Here is a 16,881-nt window from a genome sequence, read left to right on the forward strand (position 1 = left end):
CACCTCTCAAATTCTTTCCTCTACTTCCACTCCTCTACTCTCTGCTCCCATCCAAGAACCACTGCCCTCATGAGACATGATATTTAACGGGAGTCTCTCCCATCACTTAAAACTGCTGGGGAGAAAAATGGTTCCCAAACACTGCTGTAAGGTGACAAAATATTTCTTTAACCTGATAAAATTATTTTTAGGGTAGACTTCAGATAGATATAATTAAACTTTCCAGCAAATTCTCTATGTATTGAAACTCACTTTCTTCAGCAGCAGTATAGATTGTGCCTGCAAGTTTGGGGTGTGCCTGGGCAGTCTTTGCAGCAATGACTATATTTGCTCCATCCTTTGCTGCTTTCAAAGCAATAGCTTTACCAATGCCACGGCTCGCGCCTGTGATGAAGACAGTACATCCTGCTAGCTTCCTACAACAGAACAAATGTGACCTTATTAGAAAGCTCAATGATTTTATTTACTTACCAGTTTCAGGAATTCATGCACATAGTCACAAAACATGTTTCCTCCTCTATCAAACTTTCTATAAACCCTCCTCCCTCCCCATCTGATAGCTAATAACTCTACTTTACTCCCATTGTACAATGATTTACAAATTATTACAACTGCAGCGGCCAGATTTGCCATGACTTGGCAAACAAAATCTGCTCAAATGAGAAGTAAATCTTAAAGAGAAATGAGGAATTAATAAACTACATAAACGTATTTTTCTGACAGAAAAAGTGTTAACAAAGCTTATTCTTGAAAAAATTTTTTAAAGAGCTTATTTTTGAGTGGTGGGATTATGAATAAATTGTATCATATTCTTTATATTCTTCAGGATTTTTCAAATTTTCTTCAATGAATACATACCACTTAAAAGGAATTATGTAAGAGCTAATAATTTTTTAACAGATGCTCATCATTGCTTATAATAGCCACAGTGGAAACAACATAAATGTCCATCAACTGATGAATGGAAAAATAAAATGTGATATATACATAATACAATGGGATATATTCAGCAATAAAAAGGAATGAAGTACTGATCTATGCTACATGGTTGAACCTTGAAAACATTATGCTAGTTGAAAGAGTCACAAAGGACCTCATATTGTATGATTCCATTTATATGAAATGTCCAGAACAGGCAAACCTATAGAGACACAAGGATTAATGTTTGCCTAGGACTGGGGGTGGGGGATTTGGGGGTTGACAGCCGAGGGGTATGGGGTTTCTTTTGGGGATGATGAAAATATTTTAAAATTGATTGTGGTAATAGTTGCACAACTCTGTGAATATACTAAAAAAATATAATATACCACTTAATTGTATACTTTAAATGGGTAAATTGTGTGGTGTGTGAATTACATCTCAGTAATGCTGTTAAACAAACAAACGTAGAAAGATGGCAAAGAACTCAGGGTATTGTTCAAAAGATTCTGTGATCCAAATGTACTGAGGAAAGTTCTCTGTGTCCCTTAAGTTTTCTATATCTACCCACCTTAACTTTTAACCTTCTAATTATTCAGTTGTTAGATGAGAAGAAAACCTGTATAAAGTCAGATAACAGTGAGGGAAACCTACTTTCTTGTTTACTTTCTAAAGGCAAATAAAAAGCTTGTTTAAGGAGAAGGATGGAGAGGACAGCAAAAGTGACAATGACAAAGAGAAAAAGGGACAGTAACCAAAGACAGGGGTAACAGATAAGTAGGCTTGTTAACAAAAGAACATAAAGCTCTTGCCAAGATCTGGAGAAATACACTCTAGAAGCAAATTAAGAGGTAAAAGTGGGAGGATTTCAAAATAAGGAATAAATGGTTTAGCAAGAAAGAAGGGGAGTGGAGAAGTGAGGAAGAGACAGAGGTGTTAACTATTTTAAGTGAAATAGCAAACACAAAAAGCATATAAACTAATGTGTATAGTTTAAAGAACAAAATAAGATAAATACCAAGAAATAGAAATAGAATATTACCAACGCCCCAGAAGCCACCTGTCTATTCCTCTCTAACTATCCTTCTTCTTCCTCCCGACCCACAAAGTGACAACTACTTTATTTTTATTTATTATACAGCAGGTTCATATTAGTTATCTATTTGATACATATTAGTGTATCTATGTCAATCCCAATCTCCCAATTCATCCCACCACCATCACCCCCACTCCACTTTCCCCCTTTGTCTATACGTTTGTTCTCTACATCTGTGTCTCTATTTATGCCTTGCAAACCGATTCATCTGTAACATTTTTCTAGATTCCACGTATATGCGTGAATATACGGTAGTTGTTTTTCTCTTTCGGACTTACTTCACTCTGTATGACAGTCTCTAGGTCCAGCCACGTCTCTACAAATGACCCAATTTTATTCCTTTTTATGGCTGAGTAATATTCCATTGTATATATGTACCACATCTTCTTTATCCATTCATCTGTTGATGGGCATTTAGGTTGCCCCCATGACCTGGCAAATTGTAGCGCTGCAAAGAACATTGGGGCACATGTGTCTTTTTTTTTTTTTTAATGAGCTAACTTTTAAAAATAAATTTACTTATCTACTTATTTCTGGCTGTGTTGGGTCTTTGTTGCTGTGCATGGGCTTTCTCTAGTTGCGGCGAGTGGGGCTAATCTTCACTGTGGTGCGCGGGCTTCTCACTGCAGTGGCTTCTCTTGTTGCAGAGCACGGGCTCTAGGCACACGGGCTCAGTACTTGTCGCTCGCGGGCTTGGTTGCTCCATGGCATGTGGGATCTTCCCAGACCAGGGATTGAACCCATGTCCCCTGCATTGGCAGGCGGATTCTTAACCACTGCGCCACCAGGGAAGTCCTACAAGTGTCTGGTGTTAGGGAGTGTTCTAATTTCATTCTTTTACATATACCTGTCCAGTTTTCCCAGCACCACTTATTGAAGAGGCTGTCTTCTCTCCATTGTATATTCTTGCCTCCTTTGCCAAAGGTAAGGTGACTATGTGTGCGTGGGTTTATCTCTGGGCTTTCTATCCTGTTCCATTGATCTATATTTGTTTTTGAGCCAGTACCATACTGCCTTGATTACTGTAGCTTTGTAGTATAGTCTGAAGTAAGGGAGCCTGATGCCTCCAGCTCCGTTTTTCTTTCTCAAGATTACTTTGGCTATTCGGGGTCTTTTGTGTTTCCATACAAATTGTAACATTTTTTGTTCTAGTTCTGTGAAAAATGTCATTGGTAGCTTGATAGGGATCGCATTGAATCTGTAGATTGCTTTGGGTAGTATAGTCATTTTTACAATATTGATTCTTCCAATCCAAGAACATGGCATATCTCTACATCTGTTTGTGTCATCTTTGCTTTCTTTCATCAGTGTCTTATAGTTTTCTGAGTACAGGTCTTTGGCCTCCTTAGGTAGATTTATTCCTAGGTATTTTATTCTTTTTGTTGCAGTGGTGAATGGGATTGTTTCCTTAATTTCTCTTCTGATCTTTAGTTGTTAGTGTATAGGAATGCACGAGATTTCTGCACATTAATTTTGTATCCTGCAACCTTACCAAATTCATTGATTAGCTCTGGTAGTTTTCTGGTGGCACCTTTAGGGTTCTCTATGTATAGTATCATGTCATCTGCAAACAGTGACAGTTTTACTTCTTTTCCAACTTGGATTCCTTTTCTTTTTTGTCTCTGATTGCTGTGGCTAGGACTTCCAAAACTATGTTGAATAATAGTGGTGAGAGTGGACATCCTTGTCTTGTTCCTGATCATAGAGGAAATGCTTTCAGTTTTTCACCATTGAGAATGATGTTTGCTCTGGGTTTGTCATATATGGCCTTTATCATGTTGAAGTAGGTTCCCTCTATGCCCACTTTCTGGAGAGTTTTTATCATAAATGGGTGTTGAATTTTGTCAAAAGCTTTTTCTGCATCTATTGAGATGATCATGTGGTTTTTATTCTTCAATTTGTTAATATGGTGTATCACATTGATTGATTTGCATATATTGAAGAATCCTTGCATCCCTGGGGTAAATCCCACTTGATCATGGCGTATGATCCTTTTAATGTGCTGTTGGATTCTGTTTGCTAGTATTTTGTTGAGGATTTTTGTATCTATATTCATGACTGATATTGGTCTCAAATTTTCTTTTTTTGTAGTATCTTTGTCTGGTTTTGGTATCAGCATGATGGTGGCTTCGTAGAATGAGTTTGGGAGTGTTCTGCAATTTTTTGGAAGAGTTTGAGAAGGATGGGTGTTAGCTCTTCTCTAAATGTTTGATATAATTCACCTGTGAAGCCATCTGGTCCTGGACTTTTGTTGGAAGATTTTTAATCAGCTTCAATTTTATTACTTGTGATTGGTCTGTTCATATTTTCTATTTCTTCCTGGTTCAGTCTTGGAAGGTTATACCTTTCTAAGAATTTGTCCATTTCTTCCAGGTCATCCATTTTATTGACATAGAGTTGCTTGTACTAGTCTCTTAGGATGCTTTGTATTTCTGAGGTGCCTGTTGTAACTTCTCCTTTTTCAATTCTAATTTTATTGATTTCAGTCCTCTCCCTCTTTTTCTTGAAGAGTCTGGCTAAAGGTTTATCAATTTCGTTTATCTTCTCAAAGAACCATCTTTTACTTTTATTGGTCTTTGCTATTGTTTTCTGTTTCATTTATTTCTCCTCTGATATTTATGATTTCTTTCCTTCTACTAACTTTGGGTTTTGTTTGTTCTTCTTTCTCTAGTTCCTTTAGGTGTAAGGTTAGATTGTTTGAGATTTTTCTTGTTTCTTGAGGTAGGTTTGTATTGCTATAAACTTCCCTCTGAGAACTGCTTTTGCTGCATTCCATAGGTTTTCCATCGTCGTGTTTTCATTGTCATTTGTCTCTAGGTAATTTTGATTTCCTCTTTGATTTCTTCAGTGATCTCTTGATTTTGAGTAAGGTATTGTTTAGCCTCCATGTGTGTGTTTTCTACGTTTTTTTCCTTGCAATTGATTTCTAATCTCATAGCGTTTTGGTCGGAAAAGATGCTGGTTATGATTTCAATTTTATTAAATTTACCAAGGCTTGATTTGTGACCCAAGATGTGATCTATGCTGGAGAGTGTTCCATGAGCACTTGAAAAGAAACTGTAATTTGCTGTTTTCAGATGGAATGTCCTATAAATATCAGTTAAATCTATCTGGTCTCTTGTGTCATTTAAAGCTTGTGTTTCCTTATTAATTTTCTGTTTGGATGATCTGTCCATTGGTGTGAGGTGTTAAAGTCCCCCAGTATTATTGTTACTGTCAATTTCCTGTTGTATAGTTGTTAGCAGTTGCCTTATATATTGAGGTGCTCCTATGTTGGGTGCATATATATTTCTAATTGTTATATCTTCTTCTTGGATTGATACCTTGATCATTATGTAGTGTCCTTGTCCCTTGTAACATTCTTTATTTTAAAGTCTATTTTATCTGATATGAGTATTGCTACTCTGGCTTTCTTTTGATTTCCATTTGCATGGAATATCTTTTTCCATCCCCTCACTTTCAGTCTGTATGTATCCCTAGGTCTGAAGTGGGTCTCTTGTAGACAGCATATATATGGATCTTGTTTTTGTATCCATTCAGCAAGCCTGTGTCTTTTGGTTGAAGCATTTAATCCATTCACATTTAAGGTAACTATCAATATGTATGTTTCTATTACCATTTTCTTAATTGTTTGGGGTTAGTTTTTGTAGGTCCTTTTCTTCTGTTTTTTCCAATTAGAGAAGTTCCTTTAGCATCTGTTGTGAGCTGGTTTGGTGGTGCTGTGCTGAAGTCTCTTAGCTTTTGCTTGTCTGCAAAGCTTTGATTTCTTGGTCGAATCTGAATGAGATCCTTGCCAGAGTAATCATGGTTGTCAGTTCTTCCCTTTCATCACTTTAAATATCGTGCCACTCCCTTCTGGCTTGTAGAGTTTCTGCTGAGAAATCAGCTGTTAACCTTATGGGAGTTCCCTTGTATGTCATTTGTCGTTTTTCCCTTGTTGCTTTTAATAATGTTTGTCTTTTTTATCAATTTGTTTACTATGTGTCTCAGTGTGTTTCTCCTTGGGTTTATCCTGCCTGGGACTCTCCACGTTTCCTGGACTTGGGTGGCTATTTTCTTTCCCATGTTAGGGAAGTTTTTGACTATAATCTCTTCAAATATTTTCTCGGGTCCTTTCTCTCTCTCTTCTCCTTCTGGGACCCCTATAATGCGGATGTTGGTGCATTTAATGTTGTCCTAGAGGTCTCTTAGGCGGTCTTCATTTATTTTCATTCTTTTTTCTTTATTCTGTTCTGCGGCAGTGAATTCTACCATTCTGTCTTTCAGGTCACTTATCTGTTCTTCTGCCTCAGTTACTCTGCTATTGATTCCTTCTAGTGTATTTTTAATTTCAGTTATTGTATTGTTCATCTGTTTGTTCTTTAATTCTTCTAGGTGTTTGTTCTTTAACTCTTCTAGGTCTTTGTTAAACATTTCTTGCATCTTCTCAATCTTTGCCTCCATTCTTTTTCCAAGGTCCTGGATCATCTTCAGTATCATTATTCTGAATGGTTGCCTATCTCCACTTCATTTAGTTTTTTTGGTGGGGGGGTGGGGTTATCTTGTTCCTTCATCTGGTACCTAGTCCTCTGCCTTTTCATCTTTTCTTTCTGTGAATGTGTTTTTTTTCCCCACAGGCTGCAGGATTGTAGTTCTTCTTGCTTATGCTGTTTGCCCTCTGGCGGATGAGGCTATCTAAGAGGGTTGTGCAAGCTTCCTGATGCAAGGAACTGGTGGTGGGTAGAGCTGGGTATTGCCCTGGCAGGCAGAGCTCAGTAAAACTTGTCTGCTGATGGGTGCAGTTGAGTTCCCTCCCTACTGGTTGTTTGGCCTGAGGCGACCTAGCACCAGAGCCCACAGGCTCCTTGGTGGGGCTAATGGCGCACTCCCGGAGGGCTCACGCCAGGGTGTACTTCCCAGAACTTCTACTGCTAGTGTCCTTGTCCCTGCAGTGAGTCACAGCTGCCCCCTGCCTCTTCAGGAGACCCTCCAACACTAGCAGGTAGGTCTGGTTCAGTCTCCTATGGGGTCATTGCTCCTACTGCCAGGTCCTGGTGTGCACACTACTTTGTGTGTGCCCTCCAAGAGTGGAGTCTCTGTTCCCCCCAGTCCTGTCAAAGTCCTGCAATCAAATCCCACTAGCCTTCAAAGTCTGATTCTCTGGGAATTCCTCCTCTCGTTGCCAGACCCCCAGGTTGGGAAGCCTGACGTGGGGCTCAGAACCTTCACTCAAGTGGGTGGACTTCTGGGGTATAATCATTCTCCAGTTTGTGAGTCACCCACCCAGCAGTTATGGGATTTGATTTTATTGTGATTGCACCCTTCCTACCGTCTCATTGCGGCTCCTCCTTTGTCTTTGGATGTGGAGTATCTTTTTTGTTGATTTCCAGTGTCTTCCTGTCGATGATTATTCAGCAGGTAGTTGTGATTCCAGTGCTCTCCCAAGAGGGAGTGAGCGCATGTCCTTCTACTCCACCATCTTGAACCAATCTCCTCTCACAACTACTTTAAATATTATTACTCATTCCCTTGTTTTTTTACTATTCCTAACACTTACATATCTATGTCTAAGCCCAGGACTAAACCCAACCCTCCATCTGCTTTGTGCATAGTCCTAGAGTGAAGAATCGTTTTCACAGATTAACATTTATGATCAATTTGATGATAGGGAACACCAATTTTGAACCCCAATTAAGCAAAACATTATCTCCCTGTTATGGCTTGAACTGTATTCACCAAAATACAATTGTACCTCCCTGTCACAGATTGAATTATATCTACCAAAATGTTAGGATATGTTGAAGTCTTAACCTCCAGTACCCCCGAATGAGACCTTATTTGGAAACAGGGTTGCTGCAGATGTGATTAGTTATAATGAGGTCATACTGGAGTAGGGTGGATCCTTAATCCAATATGACTGCTGTCTCTTTAAGAGGAGGAAAGACTATGTAAAGACAGACACACAAGGAGGATACCACATGATGACAGAGGCAGAGACGGGAACAAAGCAGCTACAAGCTAAGAACACAAGGACTGCCAGCTATCACCAGAAGCTAGGAAGAGGTAAGGAAGAATTCTACCCAGAATATCAGAGCACGGCCCTGCTAACACCTGGACTTCATACTTCCAGCCTCCAGAACTTTAAGAAAATAAATTTGTTTAAAGCCACTCAATTGGTGGTATTTTGTTACGGCAGCCCTAGGAAACCAACACACTCTTCCTTCTCCCCAGAAAAGAATTTCATTCTTGTCATTAGTAGATATGTATTACAAAAAAAGTACTTATTTTGAATTTCACCAATTAAAAAATACCGTGGAAATTGGTTTTCTCTCATTATACATACATCTCTTATATGTGATGTTATAGATACATCTCTTACACCTACATAATATCTCCAATTTTGCCTCTTGCCCAGGAAACCTAAAATATTTACTATCTGGACCTTTACAGATGAAGTTTGCCTAACCATGATCTGAACAATAAACTGTTTAATTTTTGCCTAATGTTGAATTTTATATAATAGATTCATACAGTATATGTTACCCTATGACTTGCTTCTTTCACAAAACATGGTTTGGAGACTTACCCATATTTTGGTGCAAATAGTTACACTTATTTTAATTAATATACAATATTTCACATATGAACATACTATAAAGTACTTATTCATTCTACTGTTTATGGACTTTGGGGATCGTTTCCAGGTTTTTTTTTTTCTATTATGAACAATGGTGCTAAAAATAATCTTGTACGCTTTTTCCAGTCACATGTGCATGAGTTTCTCTAGGGCATACACCTACGGGTGAAACTGCCGGATTACAGGACACAGTTGTAGATTAAACATGACCACAAATCCTTTGGCATCCCTTCCATCAAGAGAAGGAGTATATTTTCCCCTTCCCCTTGGGTCTGGGTTCACCTTATGACTTTTTTGAGCAATAGAATATGATGAAATGATATTCTGGAATTTCCAAGACCATGCTATAAAATGGCTGGTAGTTTCCATTTTCTCCTGGAAGCCAAATGCTATGCTGTAAAGAAGAGAGACAGATTATCAACTGATGAGAGGCCATGGGAGAGAGGCCCTGGAGGGTAAGAGGTCATTTAGGATGTTTCAGCCCCAGTCAAGAATCCAGCTAAAAGGAGCCATATGAATGACTTCAACTTATACTGTATAGAGCAGAAGAACCCAGTCAACCCAGAGAAGTGTGAATAATAATAAAGCACTGTCATTTCAAACCATTAAGTTTTAGGGTGGTTTGTTAAAGCAATAGGTAACTGAAACACATGCTGAAGTTCAACTTTCCCAAATAATGCCAAACCTCCTTCAAAGTGGTTAATACTCCTACCAGCAGCAATATATGAGTACGAGTTCCTGCAGCTCCACACCTCCCCAACACTTGATGTCAGACATTTAAAATTTTTGACAATCTGGTACATATGAAATAGTATCTCAGTATGGTTTTAATTTACATTTCCCTTATTACTAATAAGGGTGAATACATTTTCATGTTAATAGTCACTATGTTCCTTCTTCTGAGTAATTCCTATTAATTTATTTTGCTCATCTTTCTACATGGTTGACTTTTTTCCTAATGACTCGTAAAACTCTATAAGCTTTTAAAGATTTAAAATCTTTTCATTTGTGGCTTCCTTTTCACAATTATAGTATATTTTGATGAGCAGAAATTATTTTCATATAGCAGAATTTATGAATCATTTCTTTTACAGCCAATGCTTTTGGGGTTAAGAAATCCATCTGTAACCAAAATTGTATTAATTTTCTTCCAAAAATTTTATGGTTTATCTTTTAAATTTTTGTCTTTAATCTACATAGAATGAATTTTTGTATAGCAATTGAGGTAGGGATCCAACTACATTTTCCCCCATATGGCTAACCAACTGTCCCAGTCTGAAAAGTCCATCATTCCCACAGATCTTTAATGTCAGCTTTGTCATAGACTGAGTCTCCCTAAATATACAGATCTGTATCTAGGCTCTCTATTCTGCTCCATTTGGCTACATGGATTGCACTGTCTTAAATATAACAGCTTTCTAGGATATACTTGGACCTTTGTCTTTCCACATATATTTTAGAATCAGCTTATTTAATTGCACAAGCAAAATCAGTTGGGATTTTGATAGAAACTGTACTGAATCTAGAATTCAATGTGGGAAGAACTGACATCTTTATGACACTGAGTGCTCCAATCCATTAACATGGTATTGCTCTCTATTTCACACCTGAAACTACACAGTGTCTCTCTGTAATCAAATGTAATGTTAATTTTGGCCATCCAACCACGGTGTTATCAGATTTTTCCACTGTGTAATTACTATTCTTTCCCTTGCAACTAACAACGCAAAGATGCTTAAAGACCATTTTTAAATTTTTATTATGATGTTTTCAAATATATTCAAAAATAGAGAAAATACTAAAATAAGCTCCCATTTTATTTAACAATTCAATAATTATCAAAATTTGAAAGTGATAATCAGAAAGCCAATCTCAGAAGTCATATAATCTCACCTATAACTGCTTCAGTATGCATTTCTAACTTTTATATAACAATATCATTATCACAACTAAAAAAACTGACAATAATTCCTCAATATCAACTAGTACCTATCCATATGCAAAGTTTAACAACTATCTCAAAAATGTCTTTTTACAGTTGGTTTGATCAAATCAGGATCCTGTCAGACTTCACATTGCATTAATTTGTTACAGACATACCTCGAGATATTGTAAGTTCAGTTCCAAACCACTACAATAAAGTGAATATTGAAATAAAGCGAGTCACACAAATTTTTTGGTTTCCCAGTGCATATAAATGTTATGTCTACACTGTACTCTGTTAAGTGTGCAATAGTACTATGTCTAAAAAAATGTACATATCTTAAATAAAAAATACTTCATTGCTAAAAAATGCTAACCATCAAAGCACGGTTGCCACAAACTTTCAGTTTGTAAAACACACAATATCTGCAAAGCACAATAAAGGTTAAAAACAATAAAACTAGGTATGCCTGTATATCTTATAAGTCTCTTTTAATCTATAACAGCTCCCCTTTCCATTTTCTTTATGCCATTTATCGGCTGAAAAATATAGATCATTTGTCCTGTAGTATAGCCCATATTCTGGATTTTGAACTTCTCATTTTTACTGCCATTGTACTGCATTTCTTGTTGATTTTTGCTTGTGTGCAGAAATCGAATTCTCCTCATTTACTTTTGTATCCTGAAAATTTGTCAAACTCTTATTAAATCTAATAATTTAGTTATACATTATTTTGGTTTTCTATGTAATCATATTATCTGCAAATAATGACAGCATTGTTTCTTTCAGTCCAATCCAAATATTTTTTCTTTCTTTCTCATGCCTTATTTACTACAGAAAGAAGAGAAGTGTTCCCAGATTGAAGGTCTGAGGTGCTAGAAGGAATAAAAGCCAAAGATATTAGTAAATTAAGTATGGAAATCTAAAAAAGTATTTATAATGATGATTATAATAATATAAATAATATAATAAATAATAGTATTTTGGAGGTTAAAAAGATAGAATTAAAATATATTGTTACAATAACATAAGTTAAAAACTGAGTGACTGGAGTTCAACTTTTCTAGGTGCTTGTATTGTTTGGGAAAATGGTAAAACTTTTTTACTTTAGACATTGGTAAGTTACATACATGTTAAACTTTCTAGGTTAAATACGATAAACAGAAATCCAAGACTTTAACAGTTTTTTTGACAAGAATGGGATTCTGACAGAGACATGGCTTTCTGGAAGAAAAAAGGATAAGAGCCCCCAGAGCCAGTTTAGGGGATAGAAAAAGACTCCAGTAGCACTCTCGCCCGTGGCTGAGAGGAGTAAGGATCCTCATCTGTTCTTCTGTTAAAGAAGCAGACCAACAAGAGGTAGGTACACTGTATACTGTAAGACACAATAGTATTCAAATCACTACACTAATACCACTACCAATAATAAATCTACTAAGTAAAGTTCAAGATTTCTTTGCACTATTTTTTTTCTTTTAAAGTTATACTTTTTTTTGCATAGATGCTCCCCATTCTCCTCTCATTATTCATTTATTTGGTTGCGCTGGGTCTTAGTTGCAGCAGGCGGGCTCCTTAGTTGCGGCATGCATGTGGGATCTAGTTCCCTGATCAGGGATCAAACCTGGGTCCCCTGCATTGGGAGCGTGGAGTCTTATCCACTGCACCACCAGGGCAGTCCCTCTTTGCACTCTTTTTGTCTTTAGAGCAAATCCCTCGAAGAGTGTACAAATTACTATGTTAAAATTATTCGTGCTGCAACTAAGAAGCCTGCATGCTGCAACAAAGATCCTGCGTGCTGCAACTAAGACCTGGCGCAGCCAAAATAAATAATAAATAAATAGATAAGCAAATAAACAATCTTTAATTGGAGAGCTAAAAGTATAAAAAAGAATTAATTGAATTATTTTTCTATGTATGTTTATGTGAAAAACGACATATAGTTAAGTTCCTCTGTTTATGGTAGCATTCCATTTTAGCTTACCTCTTTCCCCTCATTTTTGACGAGGGATGTTGTAAAACATGTACATGATTTAAAAGTCAAAACTTATAAATATGTATATTCAAAGAAGTTCAATCCCTTGCCTATTGGTAACTAGATTCCTTAATTTTTAGCTTATCCTTCTCATATTTTTGTTTTGAAAAATATGCAAACACACACACACATACATAAGACATATCATGTGTGTATGTGTGTATAATTTCCCTTCTTTTTATACAAAAGGGAGTATGCATAGAGTGTTAAAATGATTTTTTTAAACGTGAGTATTTAGATGGAAATGTCCCAATTGTTACTTTAAAAAGCCCTATCCCTAGCAGATGCAAAGTATTATATACAGGATGGATAAACAACAAGGTTCTATATAGCACAGGGAACTATATTCAATATCCTGTGATAAACCATAATGGGAAAGAATATGAAAAAGAATGCATGTGTGTGATATATGTATAACTGAATTACTTTGCTATACAGCAGAAATAAAATAAATAAATAAAAACAAATTTTTTAATAAATTAAAAAGAAATGAGGAAGCAAAGAGAGAAAAAAAAAAAAGGTCTACCCCTTTGCCTTTGGTTTAGTTGGATTCATTCCCAGTAGGATAAAGGACATTTTCACGCTCAAGGTCTCAGGAATTGGCAGAAAGAAGGGCAAAGGCAGCTTTCCTCTTAACCTGAAGACCGGGCCTTAGTACTACTAAGGAACTCCTCCATCTGTAAAGCATTAGAACCAGAGTATAGAAGGCAAGAAAGAAAAAAGGTTCCAAATTCCTCAGTACTATTGGTAGACGCCTAAAACTTGCTGAAGTAGAGTTAACCTACACTACAATTTACCAAAATTCTCTGGGACCTCAAAATCATGGTAAATGTGATGAAACTTTTAACTGTTTTAGGAAAGAAAAACAATCACTTAAAATTCTGAGAAGAAATCCAAATGAGGCAGGAACTAGCTTTCCAAGATACTAAAGCATTTTATAAAACTAGAGCAATTAAAATAGTTTAGTACTGGTACATGAATAGACAGACCAACGTAATAGAATTTTAAAAAAGACCCCTAGATATACAAGAATTCAGAGGTGGAATTTCTAATAGAGAGAAAAAAAATAACTAGTCAGCCAATGGTGCTGGAACAACTGCACAGCCAGCCATCTGAACCATAATAAGTGCGTTTCCTAACTCACTTCCTATGCCAAAATAGTATGCAAAACAGTATTTCATTTCAGGTAGATAAAAATCTGAGTGGGGAAAAAAACCCACAGAAATACTAAAAGAATACTTAAAAATTATAAAACAAAAAACTTATTTTAAGATGGCCTTATAGCTTTGTCACAAAAACACAAAAACTTTAAAAGAACAGATTGAGGGGAATTCCCTGGCCGTCCAGTGGTTAGGACTCCGTGCTTTCACTGCCAAGGGTGCAGGTTCATCCCTGGTCAGGGAACTAAGATCCGCATGCCACAGGGTGCAGCCAAAAAAAAAAAAGAATAGACTGATAACTCTGACTTGATAAAAGGACATGTTTCTGCATGGTAAACAAATTGGATAATCAAACTCGATGCAATGAAAAAAACAGAGAAAAACATTTCTAACACATATGATATAGAAAAAATATTTTTACACTAGAGAGCTTAGAGATCAACCAAAAACCTAATTGTGTAAGCCAGGCAAAGAAAAAGATACACAGCTGGCTTTAAACCAGGATTTCTCAATCTCTACACTACTAAAGACATTTTGGACAAGATAATTCTTCGTTGAAGGGGGCTATCCTGTCCATTATGTTTACCAGCATCTCTGGACTCCACCTATTAGACACCAGTAGCAACCCCCCTCAATTGTGACAATCAAAAATGTCCCCAGATATTGCCAAATGTCCTATGGGGGTCAAAATTGCTCCTTGACGAGAACTGCTGCTTTAAACATATAAAAAGATCCTCATCCTCACTCTTTGATACAAATTTTAACTATAATGAGGTGCCATTTTTTTCTCTAGTTAGATTTTTATTATCAAAACAAATATTTTTACTATCAAACATTTTGCTGTTTGCCAGCGTGTTGGACTAGGAAATCTCATTCATCCTTTTGGATGTGCAATCTCTTTGGAAGGCTATTGGTATTAGCTATCAAAATTTTAATTACCTATACTCTTTGATCCAACAGCTTCATTTCCAAGAATTTATCATATGGATACACTCAAATATGTGCAAACAGGTGAATACAAGGATAATCATTGCAGCAAAGACGGAGTAACAAAAAACTAGAAATGATCTGGTATCCAATGATTGTTTGTTGGTTAAACAAACAGAACACCATGTAACTATTAAAAGGGAGGAAGATCAACATGTACTGAAAATATGTTCCAAGACACATTAGCTAAAAATACCAAGGCCCAGAAGGGACTTTGCTACTATTTTTTAAAGTGGGGTGTGTGTGTGTGTTTAGGACTCTGTACCCAAATATATTTATAATGCACAGAATATTTTTGGAAACCTACCAGAGAGTAAGTAGGAGGCTGAAAGTTAAGGATAAGGAAACTCAACCTTCTGAGCTGTTTAAGTGTTTTGGCAACGTACCTATATGTTTCAAGCAAATTACAAAACGGACTTGGCACTCAGCTCAAAACACCCATACAGTATAGCAACAAAACAGAATGAGACGGGGGTGGAGGAGTAGTTTAACTGGTATAGAGTTTGTTTCTCAAGTCGAAAAAGTTCTGCAAATTGGTTGCACAACAATGCAAACATACTTAACACTACTTAACCAACCGTACACTTAAAAATGGTTAAGGTGGCAAATTTTTCCTTATGTGTATTTTACAACTACATATCTTTTAAAAGTGAAAAGTCCCCCCCAAAGATACCCATATTTTAAGATTAGTTTAGTTTGTTACTAATTTGAAATCCCTTTTTAAACACCCCATTATTTTCTTCTTCCAGAATCGAGCGTTCCGAATAAGTGGAGACTCATTAAGCACACCAGTGTTCCAGTGACCTTTCACCTAGAACTCGCGGCCTTCGGCAAGGCACGCAGCTACGGCTAAACCCAAAGTGGGACCCGCCTGGGGGTCGGCGGGACACCTCACTCTGGATCCTTTACCTGTGGAATAGATTGTAACATGACTGCCACCCTGAAGTACACAACTCTGCGTTACTTTTCACAAGTTACCGCAGATTCGAGGAACACTGTGTCCAGCGCGGACCAGCGTTCCAGACCTCGCCGGGCAACTTCATTAACCCTCCCACCGCGGGGGCCGGGCCACCCATGCCATCCACTTCGCCCGGCGGGGTTTCTTCCCCACGGCTCCCGATTCCCCTTACCCCGTGTTGGGCAACATGACTGTTGCAGATTGGAGGCGGTGGCGACAACGGCCTCAGCGAGCGGATACTGAGAGGGTGACTTCTCCCCGCACTTGGCCCCGCCCCGAGGTCTGCGGGGAAATTGGGCGCTCCAAGAAACGGAAGGTGGCTGAGTGCGCCTGCGCACGCAGTGGGCCTCCGTGGCTCTCCGCGCTGGTTTCCGCCTCCCGCCTGCCTGGCCCCTGGAAACCAACCCTAAGCGCAAGCGCTGTGAGAGACAACTCCGCCCCGCCTCTCTTGCGGGGGCTCTACGGTGACAATTGGTCTCCAGCCCGCGGCTAGAATGCTGGACGCGTCAGCCGCTGAGTACACCTTTCCCCGGCCTGTGAAGGGTTCCTAGCCGCAGCGCTGAGTTCCTTTGCCGGGTTGGGGGCGTGAGGGGCGTTTGAGTCGTGCACCAGGGACCTTGAGGGCTGAGGTGCGGCTTCTCAGCGGACTTTGGCTCTCGGTCCCCTCGCCGTCCACGCCGGCACCTGGACGCCTGCCCAGCTGCACGCGCGCCCTCGGAGGCCCCTCTTAGGAACGCTTTTCCTGGGCAGATAAGCACTCTTCCGGCCAGCGGCGCATTTCGACTCTCCCGCGAAATCTGTACTAAAGCCGGCCGGACTATAGATAAACAGCTCTGTGGTGAGGGGCAGCTTCTGGATTAGAGATCTGCAATAGTCGCACCGAAGAACTAAATTAACTCTGATTTTTCGACTTCTTAGCCAATATCTCGGCGAGGAAATTCCCAGACTCAGTGGTTGAATAAGGTGAATTCTGGGAGCCGGTATTGCTTTTGGTAGTATACCTTGGACATAACTCAGCTACTCTAATGAACTAGAGACCGGCATAATATTTTTAGGTAGACGTGAAGAAATTCTATTTTGAAGAGGTAGAGCAGGATGATGAGGTTATGTGAGTAGATAAAGTAACCTGAAAAAAAAAAAAAAAAGGAAAGTAACCTGGAAATAGGATATGTACTCTCTCTTTTATTACA

At 38.2% G+C, this 16,881-nt stretch overlaps 1 protein-coding gene across 1 annotated transcript in view; it reads right to left on the minus strand.

Moving 5' to 3' along the window:
- HSDL2 (hydroxysteroid dehydrogenase like 2) overlaps window positions 1-16,045 on the minus strand; it is an 85,940-nt gene extending 69,895 nt beyond the window's left edge. Inside the window, exons 1-2 of the mRNA XM_060014319.1 lie at window positions 15,864-16,045; window positions 253-416 (exon numbers count right to left, since the gene is read on the minus strand). Of these exons, the coding sequence (XP_059870302.1) occupies window positions 253-416; window positions 15,864-15,880 (181 nt within the window). The 5' untranslated portion in view covers window positions 15,881-16,045. The remainder of the gene's footprint in view (window positions 1-252; window positions 417-15,863) is intronic.
- Between the last annotated feature and the right edge of the window lie 836 nt (window positions 16,046-16,881).

The sequence above is a fragment of the Delphinus delphis genome, chromosome 6 (assembly GCF_949987515.2).
Source record: "Delphinus delphis chromosome 6, mDelDel1.2, whole genome shotgun sequence".
NCBI classification, from domain to species: domain Eukaryota; kingdom Metazoa; phylum Chordata; class Mammalia; order Artiodactyla; family Delphinidae; genus Delphinus; species Delphinus delphis.